The sequence below is a fragment of the Sapajus apella genome, unplaced genomic scaffold, assembly GCF_009761245.1.
Source record: "Sapajus apella isolate SASKATOON/1434 unplaced genomic scaffold, GSC_monkey_1.0 scaffold37, whole genome shotgun sequence".
Classification (NCBI taxonomy): Eukaryota; Metazoa; Chordata; class Mammalia; order Primates; family Cebidae; genus Sapajus; species Sapajus apella.
The window spans coordinates 14,425,013-14,437,091 of record NW_022436977.1 but is presented as its reverse complement, the minus strand read 5'-3'; the positions used below and the strand labels follow the sequence as shown (position 1 = coordinate 14,437,091).

The window sequence follows — 12,079 nt, the reverse complement described above, 5'->3', positions numbered from 1 at the left end:
TTTTTTTTGAGACGGAGTTTCACTCATGTTACCCAGGCTGGAGTGCAATGGCGCGATCTCGGCTCACCACAACCTCCGCGTCCTGGGTTCAGGCAATTCTCCTGCCTCAGCCTCCTAAGTAGCTGGGATTACAGGCACGCACCACCACGCCCAGCTAATTTTTTGTATTTTTAGTAGAGACGGGGTTTCACCATGTTGACCAGGATGGTCTCGATCTCTTGACCTCGTGATCCACCCGCCTCGGGCTCCCAAAGTGCTGGGATTACAGGCTTGAGCCACCGCGCCCGGCCAAAGTCAGTTCCTTTCTTAAAGAAAAAAATAATATTTCTTTTTTTCTGTTTCTGTTACGGAAGAGGTTTTAAATTTTTGTCTTTTTTTCATTCCATGTGAATTTGAGAAAAAATAAAAGGTTTATAGAAGTTTTTTCCATAAAATTTATTTGTGCATTAATTGATAAGTAACAGTATAAAACATAGCTACTTGAATATTCAGAATATATTTTATACATAAAAAGAATGTCTGGTTAAGCTTTTGGAAGCAGAGAAGGAGTGATTGTATCAGGACACTTGATATGCCTCAGCTTGTACTGGAACAGTTTTTAAGTGTTGATTCTGTACCCTAACTGTTCACACTTCTGATACTGTGATTCCATAGCCCATAAAGGACTTAATGGCCTCTTAGTGATTTTTCTTTAACCATGGCAGAGCTCCAGCTCCTTGACTCATGCTTTTTCAAAGAATTTGAAAAAAACTTTAGTGTCCATTTTGATCATTCACTTTGATCATCTGTCATAGTTATCAGACTTTTGACTGTATCAGAAAATAAAATTTGAATTCTATCAGAATGTCCAGTAGATTGTTTTATATGCTTTGAGGTTATTTTAAAGAAGAAGTTTGAAGATTTATGAGTAGTGACCATATCTTTGAAATAAATATTGGATCATCCTATAAAATGATTATGTTGAAATAAACTATGCTGAAATAAACTACATATACAATTTTGGCATGTAAGTGATAGAAGCTATTTGAGAGTAAAGCATTTTAAAGCATTAAAGGAGTATGGGAAATGTATTTTTATATAGGAATAATGAATGTATTATTTATGTTTCCATTAGAATGTGAGCTCCTTGAGGACATGTTTTTTTTTTTTTTTTTCCATCTGTTTTGTTCACTGCTATATTCATAATACTGAAACCGTGCCTGGCACATAGGAGGTGTTCAGTAAATACTTGTTACAGGAATAAATGCATCATTATTATCAGTAAATATAATTTTAAAAAATTGTATTGTGGTAACCTAATCCTAGTAACTGTGTAAGCCTGAAAACAGCAGCATTTGTTTCTGTGAAAATTTCATAAATAAGATTTTTGACTAAAATGGACTTTCCAATTAGTTTTATTACAAGTTCTACACAAATATGTTCTTTTGTTATATCTTACCATGACACCTGCCATTTTTATTTTTCTTTCTCTAGCTATTTTGTTTGAATGTGTGCATACAGTCTATTCTATTTATCCTAAATCGGAATTACTTGAGAAGGCTGCCAAATGCATTGGAAAATTTGTCCTGTCACCTAAAATAAATCTAAAATATTTAGGTAAGCTGATTGGTTCTTTTGACAGAAATTACAGAGATAGCTTTTGAAATTTGCTATGTGTTTGTTTCATTTCACTTTGTATAATGTGTCTTTGTTTTTAGGACTGAAGGCTCTTACTTACGTTATCCAACAGGATCCTACTCTGGCTCTTCAACACCAGATGACAATAATTGAATGTTTAGATCATCCTGATCCCATTATTAAAAGAGAGGTAAACTGGTATTTTGAATAGTATGTGTGAAGTGTTAAAATTTTAAACATTTTGTTGGCATTCTGTAGAGAGATTAAAATAGTGGGCAGTGTGTATATGTGCTTGTGTGTATATTTTGACTTTTGAGTGTATTTAATTCTTTGTTTTTTATTTTGAGACAGAGTCTCACTCTATCACCCAGGCTGGAGTGCAGTGGCTTGTTCTCAGCTCACTGCAACCTCTGCCTGCTGGGTTCAAGTGATTCTCCTGCCTTAGCCTCCTGAGTAGCTGGGATTATAGGTGTGCACCACCAGGCATGGCTAATTTTTGTGTTTTTAGCAGAGACAGGGTTTCACCATGTTGGCCAAGCTGATCTTGAACTCCTGACCTTATGTGATTTGTTTGCCTCGGCCTCCCAAAGTGCTGAGATTACAGGCTTGAGCCACTGCATCCGGCTTATTTAATTCTTTTTACTAAAGTTTAAGTAACTTTTCTAAAAAGTGCTATGTCAGTGTCCACAGGAATGTCTTTAAATTATGAGTTGGAGGAATTAGGTCCAGTCATCTGTGTGGATTCATTAATATCATTTTGGTCTGAGCATCGAACCAATAGGAGACCGAATTCTGGTCCTAGGTCTTCCTATTAGTACAATTTAAGGTGTACTGCTGTTATTGTACAATTTAAGATGCAGCTTATGTTAATTGATGATTTATCATTATTCTCTTTTATATCTATAAAATTAGTTAATTCCCTGCCAAATAGATAGAAATATTGAAATAATTAATGAAGATATTCATAAAATGATTTTAACTTCTTAGAAGGAAAGAAGTTAAATAATATTATCATCATATATGTCAATATATATTATATATAACATACATAGCATATATTATATATTACTTATCTATAATACATATTGTATATATTATATATTGTATGTATATCACTACTTTCTAATTTTTTTTGTAAATTTTCTTCTACTTGGGTGTCTATATAAATATTTCTTTTAATTCTTATGGAAGAAATCATTGAGCATCTTCATTTAAAATGGCATATGGGACCTAGTTAAGAGTAAAAAATTTTCTGTTTATAAAAATAGTAAATCTTTAAAAAGAATAATTTTATTTCTAAAAAATATTTAATATTTAATTTTTTAAAAGAATATTTAATTTTTAAAATATTTAAAATAATTTTTAAAAGAATGTTTTAAAAATTTTGGATTTAGGAGGTACATATGCAGATTTATTACATGGATATATTGCGTAATGCTGGGATTTGGGCTTCTATTGAACCCATCGCCCAAATAGTGAACATAGTACTGAGTAGGTAGATTTTCAACCCATTCCTTTCCCTTCCTGCTATCCCTGCCTGCTTTTGGAGTCCCGAGGATCTATTGTTTTATCTTTATGTCCATGTATATATCCACTGTTCAGTTCCCACATGTAAGTGAGAACAAGCGATATTTGATTTTCTGTTTTTGCATTAACTCACTTAGGATAATGGCTTCCAGCTGCATCCATCTTGCTGCAAAGGACATGATTACATTCTTAAAAAAAGAGAATCTACTAAACATCTAAATATCTTAAAAGCAATGAGTTAAGAATAGGAGAGTTTATTGAGAGAACACTGTTGCATTAAACAACTATAATTTTTGAAGATTACAAATTTTACATTTTAAAAGGTATTTTTGAAACACATTTTTTTAAAAGTTTGCCTTCACATATATATTTATTTATTTCATATTTTTAGTAGTCTGAAAATTGTTATGTGCCTTGGATCTGGACAGTTTGCAGATGTACTGATTTCTGTGTAGACATCCTAGAAAAATAAGAAGGCTCCAAGAGACAATAACAAATAATCATATGACCCTTCTACTTTAACAGATACAGAGATGCATTTCCTTTCTATAGCTGAGTACTAAGTTGAACAAAGTTGACTTAGGTACAGTTTTTTTCTTATTGCTATATGGTAGTCCCGACTTATTTATGGAAATACGTTCTAATACCTCCAATGGATGCCTGAAACCACAGACAGTATTGAACCATATATATATTTCTATATTTTCAGTCTGATAAACAAGGTGGCTACTTAGTGACTAATGGGCAGGCAGCATATACACTGTGGATACAAAGGGATGATTCATGTCCGAGATGGAGTAGGGTAGTGCAAGATTTTATCATGCTACCCAGAAAGGCATGCAATTTAAAACTTATGAATTATTGATTTCTGGAATTTTTCACTTAATATTTTGTACTGTGGTTGACTATGGGTAACTGAAGCCATGGGAAGCAAAACCACAGATAGAGGGTTTGTAATATTATTGTATTTAATAATTATACTTTCACTTAAAAATGAGAGTCAAAGGGAAAATAGGTGACTTATAAAATTATGAAGGTTGACCTATTTGGTCCATTACCTGCAGTGAGAAAAGTGATTTGAATTCTTTGGGGAGATACTGAGTATCTTTGGTGCCCAAAGGAGGCTCTAAAATACTGTTTCCTCAGTGCTGTTGTCACTTCTAACCTCTGTCAAATGATATGGCAAGAACTTTCGTCCTTGGGTGTTCAGTGAGCTGTTGCTTGGGATAGGATTCCCTTTTACCAGCTTTTATTACCTCTCTCATATACAGGAAGAGAGAAGATGAGAAGGAGCTACAAAATCTGAATAGAAAAGACCTCTGGCAGTATAGTTTGTAACACTGTACCCCATCCAGTTCTGGAAATGCCATATTTCACGGTCTGAGAACAGGAAATAAATTTGATGTATATTATCTAAAACTATATAACATAATTTGGAGTCCACAGGGAGCATGTCTGAAGCAGCTCCATAGGTTGAAAACTGTTGATGGGGTGGCCTACATATTTTTAGATTTAAGTGGCGTTTACGCATTAACTAAAGCAGTTTTTTTTTAAAAAGCTTTCAAAATATGTTATCCTTTGTACTTGAAGTCCTGGCTGTAAGGATTGAAAAATTAGAAAGAACCCTAAATATATTGAGTAAGTTTGACAAATATGTGGAGATTGTGTTGCAGCTAATATTGCTGATCCTAGAACACCAATAAATGATGCTTTCTTAGTATTGCCTTTGGACTCATATTGATTTCTGAGAGTTATATTTTTAAAACCTTAATCTAGAGCTGTGGAAAGCCATGCAAGTAGGAGTTTACTGTGATATTGGTCTTCATCTTACTTGAAGCAGTAAGAGATATATTCCTTATACCTCTTAGAAAGTAGCTGTAGCAGCTGGGCACTGTGGCTGACGCCTGTAATCCCAGCACTTTGGGAGGCTGAGGTGGATAGATCACCTGAGGCCAGGAGTTTGAGACCAGCCTGTTCAACATGGTGAAACCCCATCTCTACTAAAAATACAAAAATTAGCCAGGTTTGGTGGCAAGCTGAGATCGTGCCGCTGCACACCAGTCTGGGCTACAGAGTGAGACTCCATCTCAGAAAAAAAAAAAAAAAAAGAAAAAGAAAAGAAAGAAAGAAGGTACAGGCCATGCACACTGGCTCATGCCTGTAATCACAACACTTTGGGAGACCAACGTGGGAGGATCCCTTGAGCTTGTTCAAGACCAGCCTGGACAACATGATGGAACCCCATCTCTACAAAGTACCAAAAAATTAGCTGGGTGTGGTAGCACGTGCCTGTAGTCCCACCTACTTGGAAGGCTGAGGTGGGAGGATTGCTTGAGCCCAGGAGGCAGGGGTTGCATTGAACTGAGATTATGCCAGTGCACTCCAGCCTGGGTGACAGAGCAAGACCCTGTCTTAAAAAAAAAAGAAAAAAAGGTAGCTATAAAACGTTTCTTCCTTGACAGATGACAGATTTTGAACGTAGACTTTGCTAGGCTTTGAAGTATTTGAGCCACCAACCTTTGTCCATCCAAACAGAAGCTGTTTGCCTTTGATTACCTAACCCACTCAAGTGCTGTTTTCTGTTGTTTGGGAAATAGTCTGCTGCCTTCTGTAGTGTGGGAAATAGTTTCCAAGACTAGGTTTATACACATATACATACACTTGCATATATATATATATGAGAGCTGTTATGTTTAACAGCTCTTAAATATATATTTAAGAGCGGTTATGTTTTTAGAAAATATATATGTATTGTATTTTAACTTTTTAAGTGTTCTGTCATGTAGAGATGTCAGATTGTGATTATCTCAGTAGAAAGCTTATAGACATTGGAGTTGATTGTAATTCATTGTTTGACAATAGTTTTACCTTTCTTAAGCTTTTCATTAAAATTTGCATTTCTTACCTTTTAAGTGACTACCAATCAACTGTATGATCAGTCTGTATTTTACTGTACTTATTGATGTTATGCATAGTTTTACATTATTTTTAATTTCTCTTCTTTAAATAGACTCTGGAACTTCTTTACAGAATTACTAATGCGCAGAATGTAACAGTTATTGTCCAGAAAATGCTTGAATATTTACATCAGAGCAAAGAAGAGTATGTCATCGTCAATTTGGTTGGCAAAATAGCTGAGCTGGCTGAGAAATATCCTTTATTTGGACCATGAGTCTTAAAATATTTACACAGTGACTTCAAGATGATTGGTGTAGGTATGGTGACCTGCAAGTTGAGTTCAGACACTCAGCAATAATTTTATTCCTGATTTTCAAGTGTCTCTTGTTACAAAAAGGAATTTGTGTAGACTTCTTAGGTGATGGCCTTTTCCCCTGGTTTCTGTTATTCATATAGTCAGTATTTTGGGCAGGAAGAAACTTTATCCTCTTTATTCCTCTTTAAGTCCTGCTTTGTTTCTACTTCTACCTTGATTTCTGAGTAAAAGTTCTTGCTTTTGGAGGAAAGTGGAGGGTGTGTGGGAGTGGTCAGAATGCTAAAACTTATACTTTATTGTTTTATACTGGAAATTGTCCCAATTAAATAGTTGGGAACTCCATTAACATGTTACTCTTCTTCATATTTGTTTCTTAAAAGTCAGAAGAATTTTACAGGTCATAAGGATATTCCATTCTTTTAGACATGTTATTGTATAATTTTAAAAAATAGTGAGTGGATACTGTTAATCAAATTATGTTGGAAATTGCGTAAGTATAGTTTTGTCTTAATTAGTGCTGTAATTCTGGCCAGCAGAATGATAGAACTTTAAAACTGATGGGGAACAGATTAGAAAAGAGGCTAAACAACTTGTTCAAGTAGTAGACATACCACAATATTTAGCTTCTTTTAAGTGTATATAATTTTCTGTTATTTGTATCTAGTTAGCTGGTTTCTTATAGTTATTTCACATTTATTTATTGGATGACTATTTTGTGCAAGTATGGCGCTAAAGTGGCATAAACTCAGTTTATTAAGTTTATTAAGTAAGCTTTTACTGAGCACTTTACATAAAACTGGAGTATAGAAAAATTTATGGCAGAGGTTAAAGATAAAAGTGCCATACTAGGATGAATTGGGATTATTTTTTGAAAGGTTGCTACAGAAGCGTAATTTTTAATAGGTAGCATTTGGAAGTGTACTTGTTCTTAACACTGTGGACACATATGCTCCTGATAATGCATGGTTTATTCAGACAATGAATGCTGTGTTTTCAGTAGGAGGAGATGTAATGCATCCTGATATTCCTAATAACTTTCTGAGACTACTAGCAGAAGGTTGGTAGACTATTACATTCTCTAAAGTAAACATTTTAAAGTTAAATGTTTTTATTACAGAGTAGAGAAGTTAGTGGAAATTAAAATGGTGTATCAATTTCTTTGTAGGTTTTGATGATGAAACAGAAGATCAGCAGTTAAGACTCTATGCAGTTCAGTCTTATCTCACTTTACTGGATGTGGAAAATGTGTTCTATCCACAGAGATTTCTTCAAGTTATGAGTTGGGTGAGCAAAGTACATTAAATCATAAACTTTTATAACATTTTTTCTACAAACCAAATGTTAACGTATTTCCTTCAGAAACTATTCACTGGGCTGGGCGCAGTGGCTCACGCCTGTAATCCTAGCACTTTGGGAGGCCAAGGTGGGTGAATCACAACGCAGGAGTTCAAGACCAGACTGGCCAACATGGTGAAACCCCCAGCTCTACTAAAAAAAAAAAAATACAAAAATTAGCTGGACATGGTGGCTTGTGCCCATAATCCTAGCTACTTGGGAGGCTGAGATAGGAGAATTGCTTGAACCGGGACCTGGGAGGCGGAGGTTGCAGTGAGCCAAGATCGCGCCGCTGCACCCCAGCCTGGGCTACAGAGCGAGACCCCATCTCAAAAAAAAAAAAAAAGAAACTATTCACTTCTACTTAGCTAACTCCTTCAGCTGTCAGTTTTTCAAATGGCCTCCATCTGTCACTTAACTATTTATTTCTTCATTTTTTCTCTCTGCCATCTCACTTGTCTGGTTTTTTAAATATGGGTATTTACTTAATTTCTGTTTGTGTTTACAATGTTTTTGTTGTGTTTTTTATGTGAGTCCATGTTTGAATATTTGAATACTCATTTGTCTGTAATATATTAGTTTTATTTTTTAAAAATTATACAGTAAATTATTTTAAAGAGAAAGGGGTTCATCTTTAAGAAGCATTTTCAAGGTACCAGGCACAGTGCTGAATGCTTATATTATTAACTTTTGTTTTTCTTTTTCTTCTTTCTTTTGTTTTTTAAGTCTAGGGTACATGTGCAGGATGTGCAGGCTTGTTACCTAGGTAAACATGTACCATGGTGGTTTGCTGCACCTATCAACACATCACCTAGGTATTAAGTGCCGCATGCGTAAGCTCTTTTTCATAAAGCTCTCCACCCCCACCACCCTCCTTGACAGGCCTTGGTATATGTTGTTCCCCTCCCTGTGCCCTGTGTTCTCATTGTTCAGCTCCCACTTATGAGAACATGTGGTGTTTGGTTTTCTGTTCCTGTGTTAGTTTGCTGAGGATAATGGCTTACAGCTTCATCCATGTCCCTGTAAAGGACATGATCTTGATCCTTTTTATGCCTGCACAGTATTCCATGGTATATGTATACATTTTCTTTATCCATTCTGTCATTGTTAGGCTTGTTTTCTTATGCTGCATAACAATGATACCACAAACTTAGTGGCTTAAGACAATAAAAATTCATTATCTCATGGTTTCTGTGGGTCAGGAGTCTAGGCATGGCTTAGCTGGGTTCTCTGCTTAGGGACTCACAAGGTTGCAATCAAAGTGTTGGCTGGGGCTGTTGTCTCACCTGAAGCTTGACTGGTAAAGAATCCGCTTTCAAGATCATGTGTGGTTTTTGGCTGAATTCATTTTCTTGTGGCTGAGTTTTTTTGACTGAGGGTTTCACTTTCATACTAATAACTGTAGGCTGTCCTTAGCTTCTAGAACTGCCTTCAGTTTCTTGCCATGTGGCCTCCCTACAGGGCTGCCTGCTTCATCAAAAGCCAATAGTGGAGATCAGTTCTTTTACAAGACAAAGATCACAATTTTATGTAATATAATCACATGTAATTGCGTACACCCCGTCACCTTTATGTATTCTTTCTCGTGCGTATAGGCAAGTGTTTCTTTAGGGGAGATTTAGAGAAGTGATATGGTATGCATATTTTAATATTTTATAGTATTACCAAATGTTAGCAAGTTAGCTTAAATTTTATCCAGATTTTTTTACATAAAATTTTTTGTTTTCTCATTTGCAGAGAAGTTAAAAGACTAAGATAATAAATATGCCTTTAATTTAGCTTTTTCAGTTAATTTTTTTTTTTTTTTTTTTTTTTTTTGAGGCAGAGTCTTGCTCTGTCACCTAGGCTGGAGTGCAGTGGTGCAATCTTAGCTCACTCTAACTACTGCCTCCTGGATTCAAGCGATTCTCCTGTCTCGGCCTCCCGAGTAGCTGGGATTACAGGCGTGTGCCACTGCACCTGGCCAATTTTTGTATTTTTAGTAGAGATTGGGTTTCACCATGTTTGCCAGGCTGGCCTTGAACTCTTGACCTCAGGTGATCCACCTGCTTCGGCCTCCCAAAGTACAGGTATGAGCCGCCACACCTGGCCCAGTTAAATATTTTTAACTACATTTGTTTTACCATGTCTGCATCTGTAGGTATATCTAGGTCTACCTATATACAGTTTGTTTTGCTGAGCTGTTTAGAATTGGATTGTATACACTGTGACACTTCACGCACCCCTGAAACCTCAACATGAATCTTCTGTGAATGACTTAAATATTAAACCGTGATCACACCTAAGAAGTGTAAATAGTAATTTGTTAATGTCACCTAATATACTATCCATACTCTGATTTATCAAGTTGTACCAAAAAATGTCTCTTAGGGCTATTATTCTCCTCCTTTCAGTCCTAGGTCCAGTTGAGGCTCACAAATTGCATTTACTTATGTCTCTTTAGCCTCTTTTAATTTATAATGAACCCCACTTTATTTGGGTTTTTAGGACATTGATTTTTTTGTTTGTTTTGGATGACTACTGTTAACGTATAGAAGGTCCTACATTCTAGATAGCTGATTATTTTTGTTCAGGTTAAACATTTTTAGTGAGAATACTACATAGGCAATGTTGTGTATTTCCTACTACATCATATCAGGATGTATATAATGTCAGTTTGTTTACTTACTGGTGATTGTAAGTTTATAAGTTTGGGTTAAGATGGTAGCCTGGTGAGGTGGCTCATGCCTGTCATCCCATCATTATGGGGGACAGGAAGATTGCTTGAAGCCAGAGTTTGAGATCAACTTGGGCAACAAAGTGAGACCTAGTCTCAACTAAAGGGATTAAAAAAAAAAAGATGGTGACCTCCAGCCAGATCTTTGCATTGTAAGGATATCTTTCCTTTTTGTAATTTATAACGAATTTGTGAGGTATTTCTATGAGGCTTTCTTTACTCATGGCTTTAGGGTTGATCCTTCCTGAATTTTTTGGTATTTGTGGCCATTGGTTTTGTTTGTTCATGAATGTGGCATGTCACTCCACTTAATTTAGGTTGTCTTTTATTTCTTTCTACAGCATACAGGTCATGTATAGTTGACCCCCCCGCCCGTCCTTATCTGTAGTTTTGCTTTCTGCAGTTTTAGTTACCTATGGCCAGTCATGGTCTGAAAATATTAAATGGAAAATTCCAGAAATCAACAATTCCTAAGTTTAAAATCATGTGTCATCCTGAGTAGCATGATGAAATCTTGAGCCTTCCTGGTTCATCCTGCTCTGCGCCACCTGGGACCTGAACCATTCCTTTGTCCAGTGTATCCATGCTATATATACTACCTGCCTGTTAGTCACTTAGTAGATGTCTAGGTTTTCAGATCAACTGTAGCATTATTGCAGTGCTTATATTCTAGTAACCTTTATTTACTTAATCATGGCCCTACAGCACAAGAGTTGTGATGCTGGCAATTTGGTTATGCCAAAGAAAAACTATAAAAATGCTTCCTTTAAGTGAAAAGGTGAAAGTTCTTGACTTAATGAGGAAAGAAAAAAATCATATGCTGAGGCTGTAAAGTTCTACAGTAAGAAGAGAAATTGTCTCTGTGGAATTGTGAAGAAGGAAAAAAAATCATATTAGTTTTGCTGTCATACCTTACACTACAAAAGTTATGGTCACAGTGCATGATGAATTCTTAGTTAAGATGGAAAAGACATTAAATTTGTGAGTAGTGGAAGATGTGAACAGAAGTGTGTTCCAATTGTTGGCATTGGGTTCAGTACTATTTTTGGATTCAGGCATCCACAGGGAATCCTGAAACCAATCCCTTTTAGATGCAGAGGGCCAACTGTATATACAAATACAATAGTTTTGTATTTTTATCTTGTATCCTACAGTCTTGCTGAACTAACTTAATAGTTCTTGGAGTGTTCTTGAATTTTATCTAGTGTCATGAGGACTGTTGGTCTGTAGTTGTCATTTTAGTGGTATTCCAGTTTTGGTGTCAAGGTAATACTTGTTTCATAGAATGACTTGGGAATGTGCCCTCCTCTTTTCTGAAAGAGTTTGTATAAAATTGTTGTTAATGCTGCTTTAAAAATTTGGTAGAATTTTCCAGTGAAACCATCTGGATTTGTAGATTTTTGGGGGAGTTATTAAATTACAAATTCAATTTTTTTGAAAAAAAATTTCTTAACTGAATTTTCATTCAATAGTTCAGTGTTTTTTTTTTTTGTTTTTTGTTTTTTTTTTTTTATTTTTTTTTGGACTTTCCCTTTAATCATGGATTATTCAGAAGAGTGTTGTTTAGTTTCTGAGTATTTAGAAAATTTCCTTTTATCTTTTTGTTACTGATTTCTAGTTTGATTTCATTGTGATTAGAGAAAATACTGTGTATGATTTCAGTTCTTTCA

General features: G+C 35.4%; 1 protein-coding gene across 2 annotated transcripts in view; it reads left to right on the top strand.

The window, feature by feature from the left end:
- AP4E1 (adaptor related protein complex 4 subunit epsilon 1) overlaps positions 1 to 12,079 on the top strand; it is an 86,592-nt gene that overhangs the window by 28,195 nt on the left and 46,318 nt on the right. For both annotated transcript variants that reach the window (XM_032297474.1, XM_032297475.1), the window contains 5 exons: positions 1,474 to 1,596; positions 1,698 to 1,807; positions 6,155 to 6,294; positions 7,303 to 7,415; positions 7,524 to 7,642. In XM_032297474.1, coding sequence (XP_032153365.1) covers positions 1,474 to 1,596; positions 1,698 to 1,807; positions 6,155 to 6,294; positions 7,303 to 7,415; positions 7,524 to 7,642 — 605 coding nt within the window. The remainder of the gene's footprint in view (positions 1 to 1,473; positions 1,597 to 1,697; positions 1,808 to 6,154; positions 6,295 to 7,302; positions 7,416 to 7,523; positions 7,643 to 12,079) is intronic.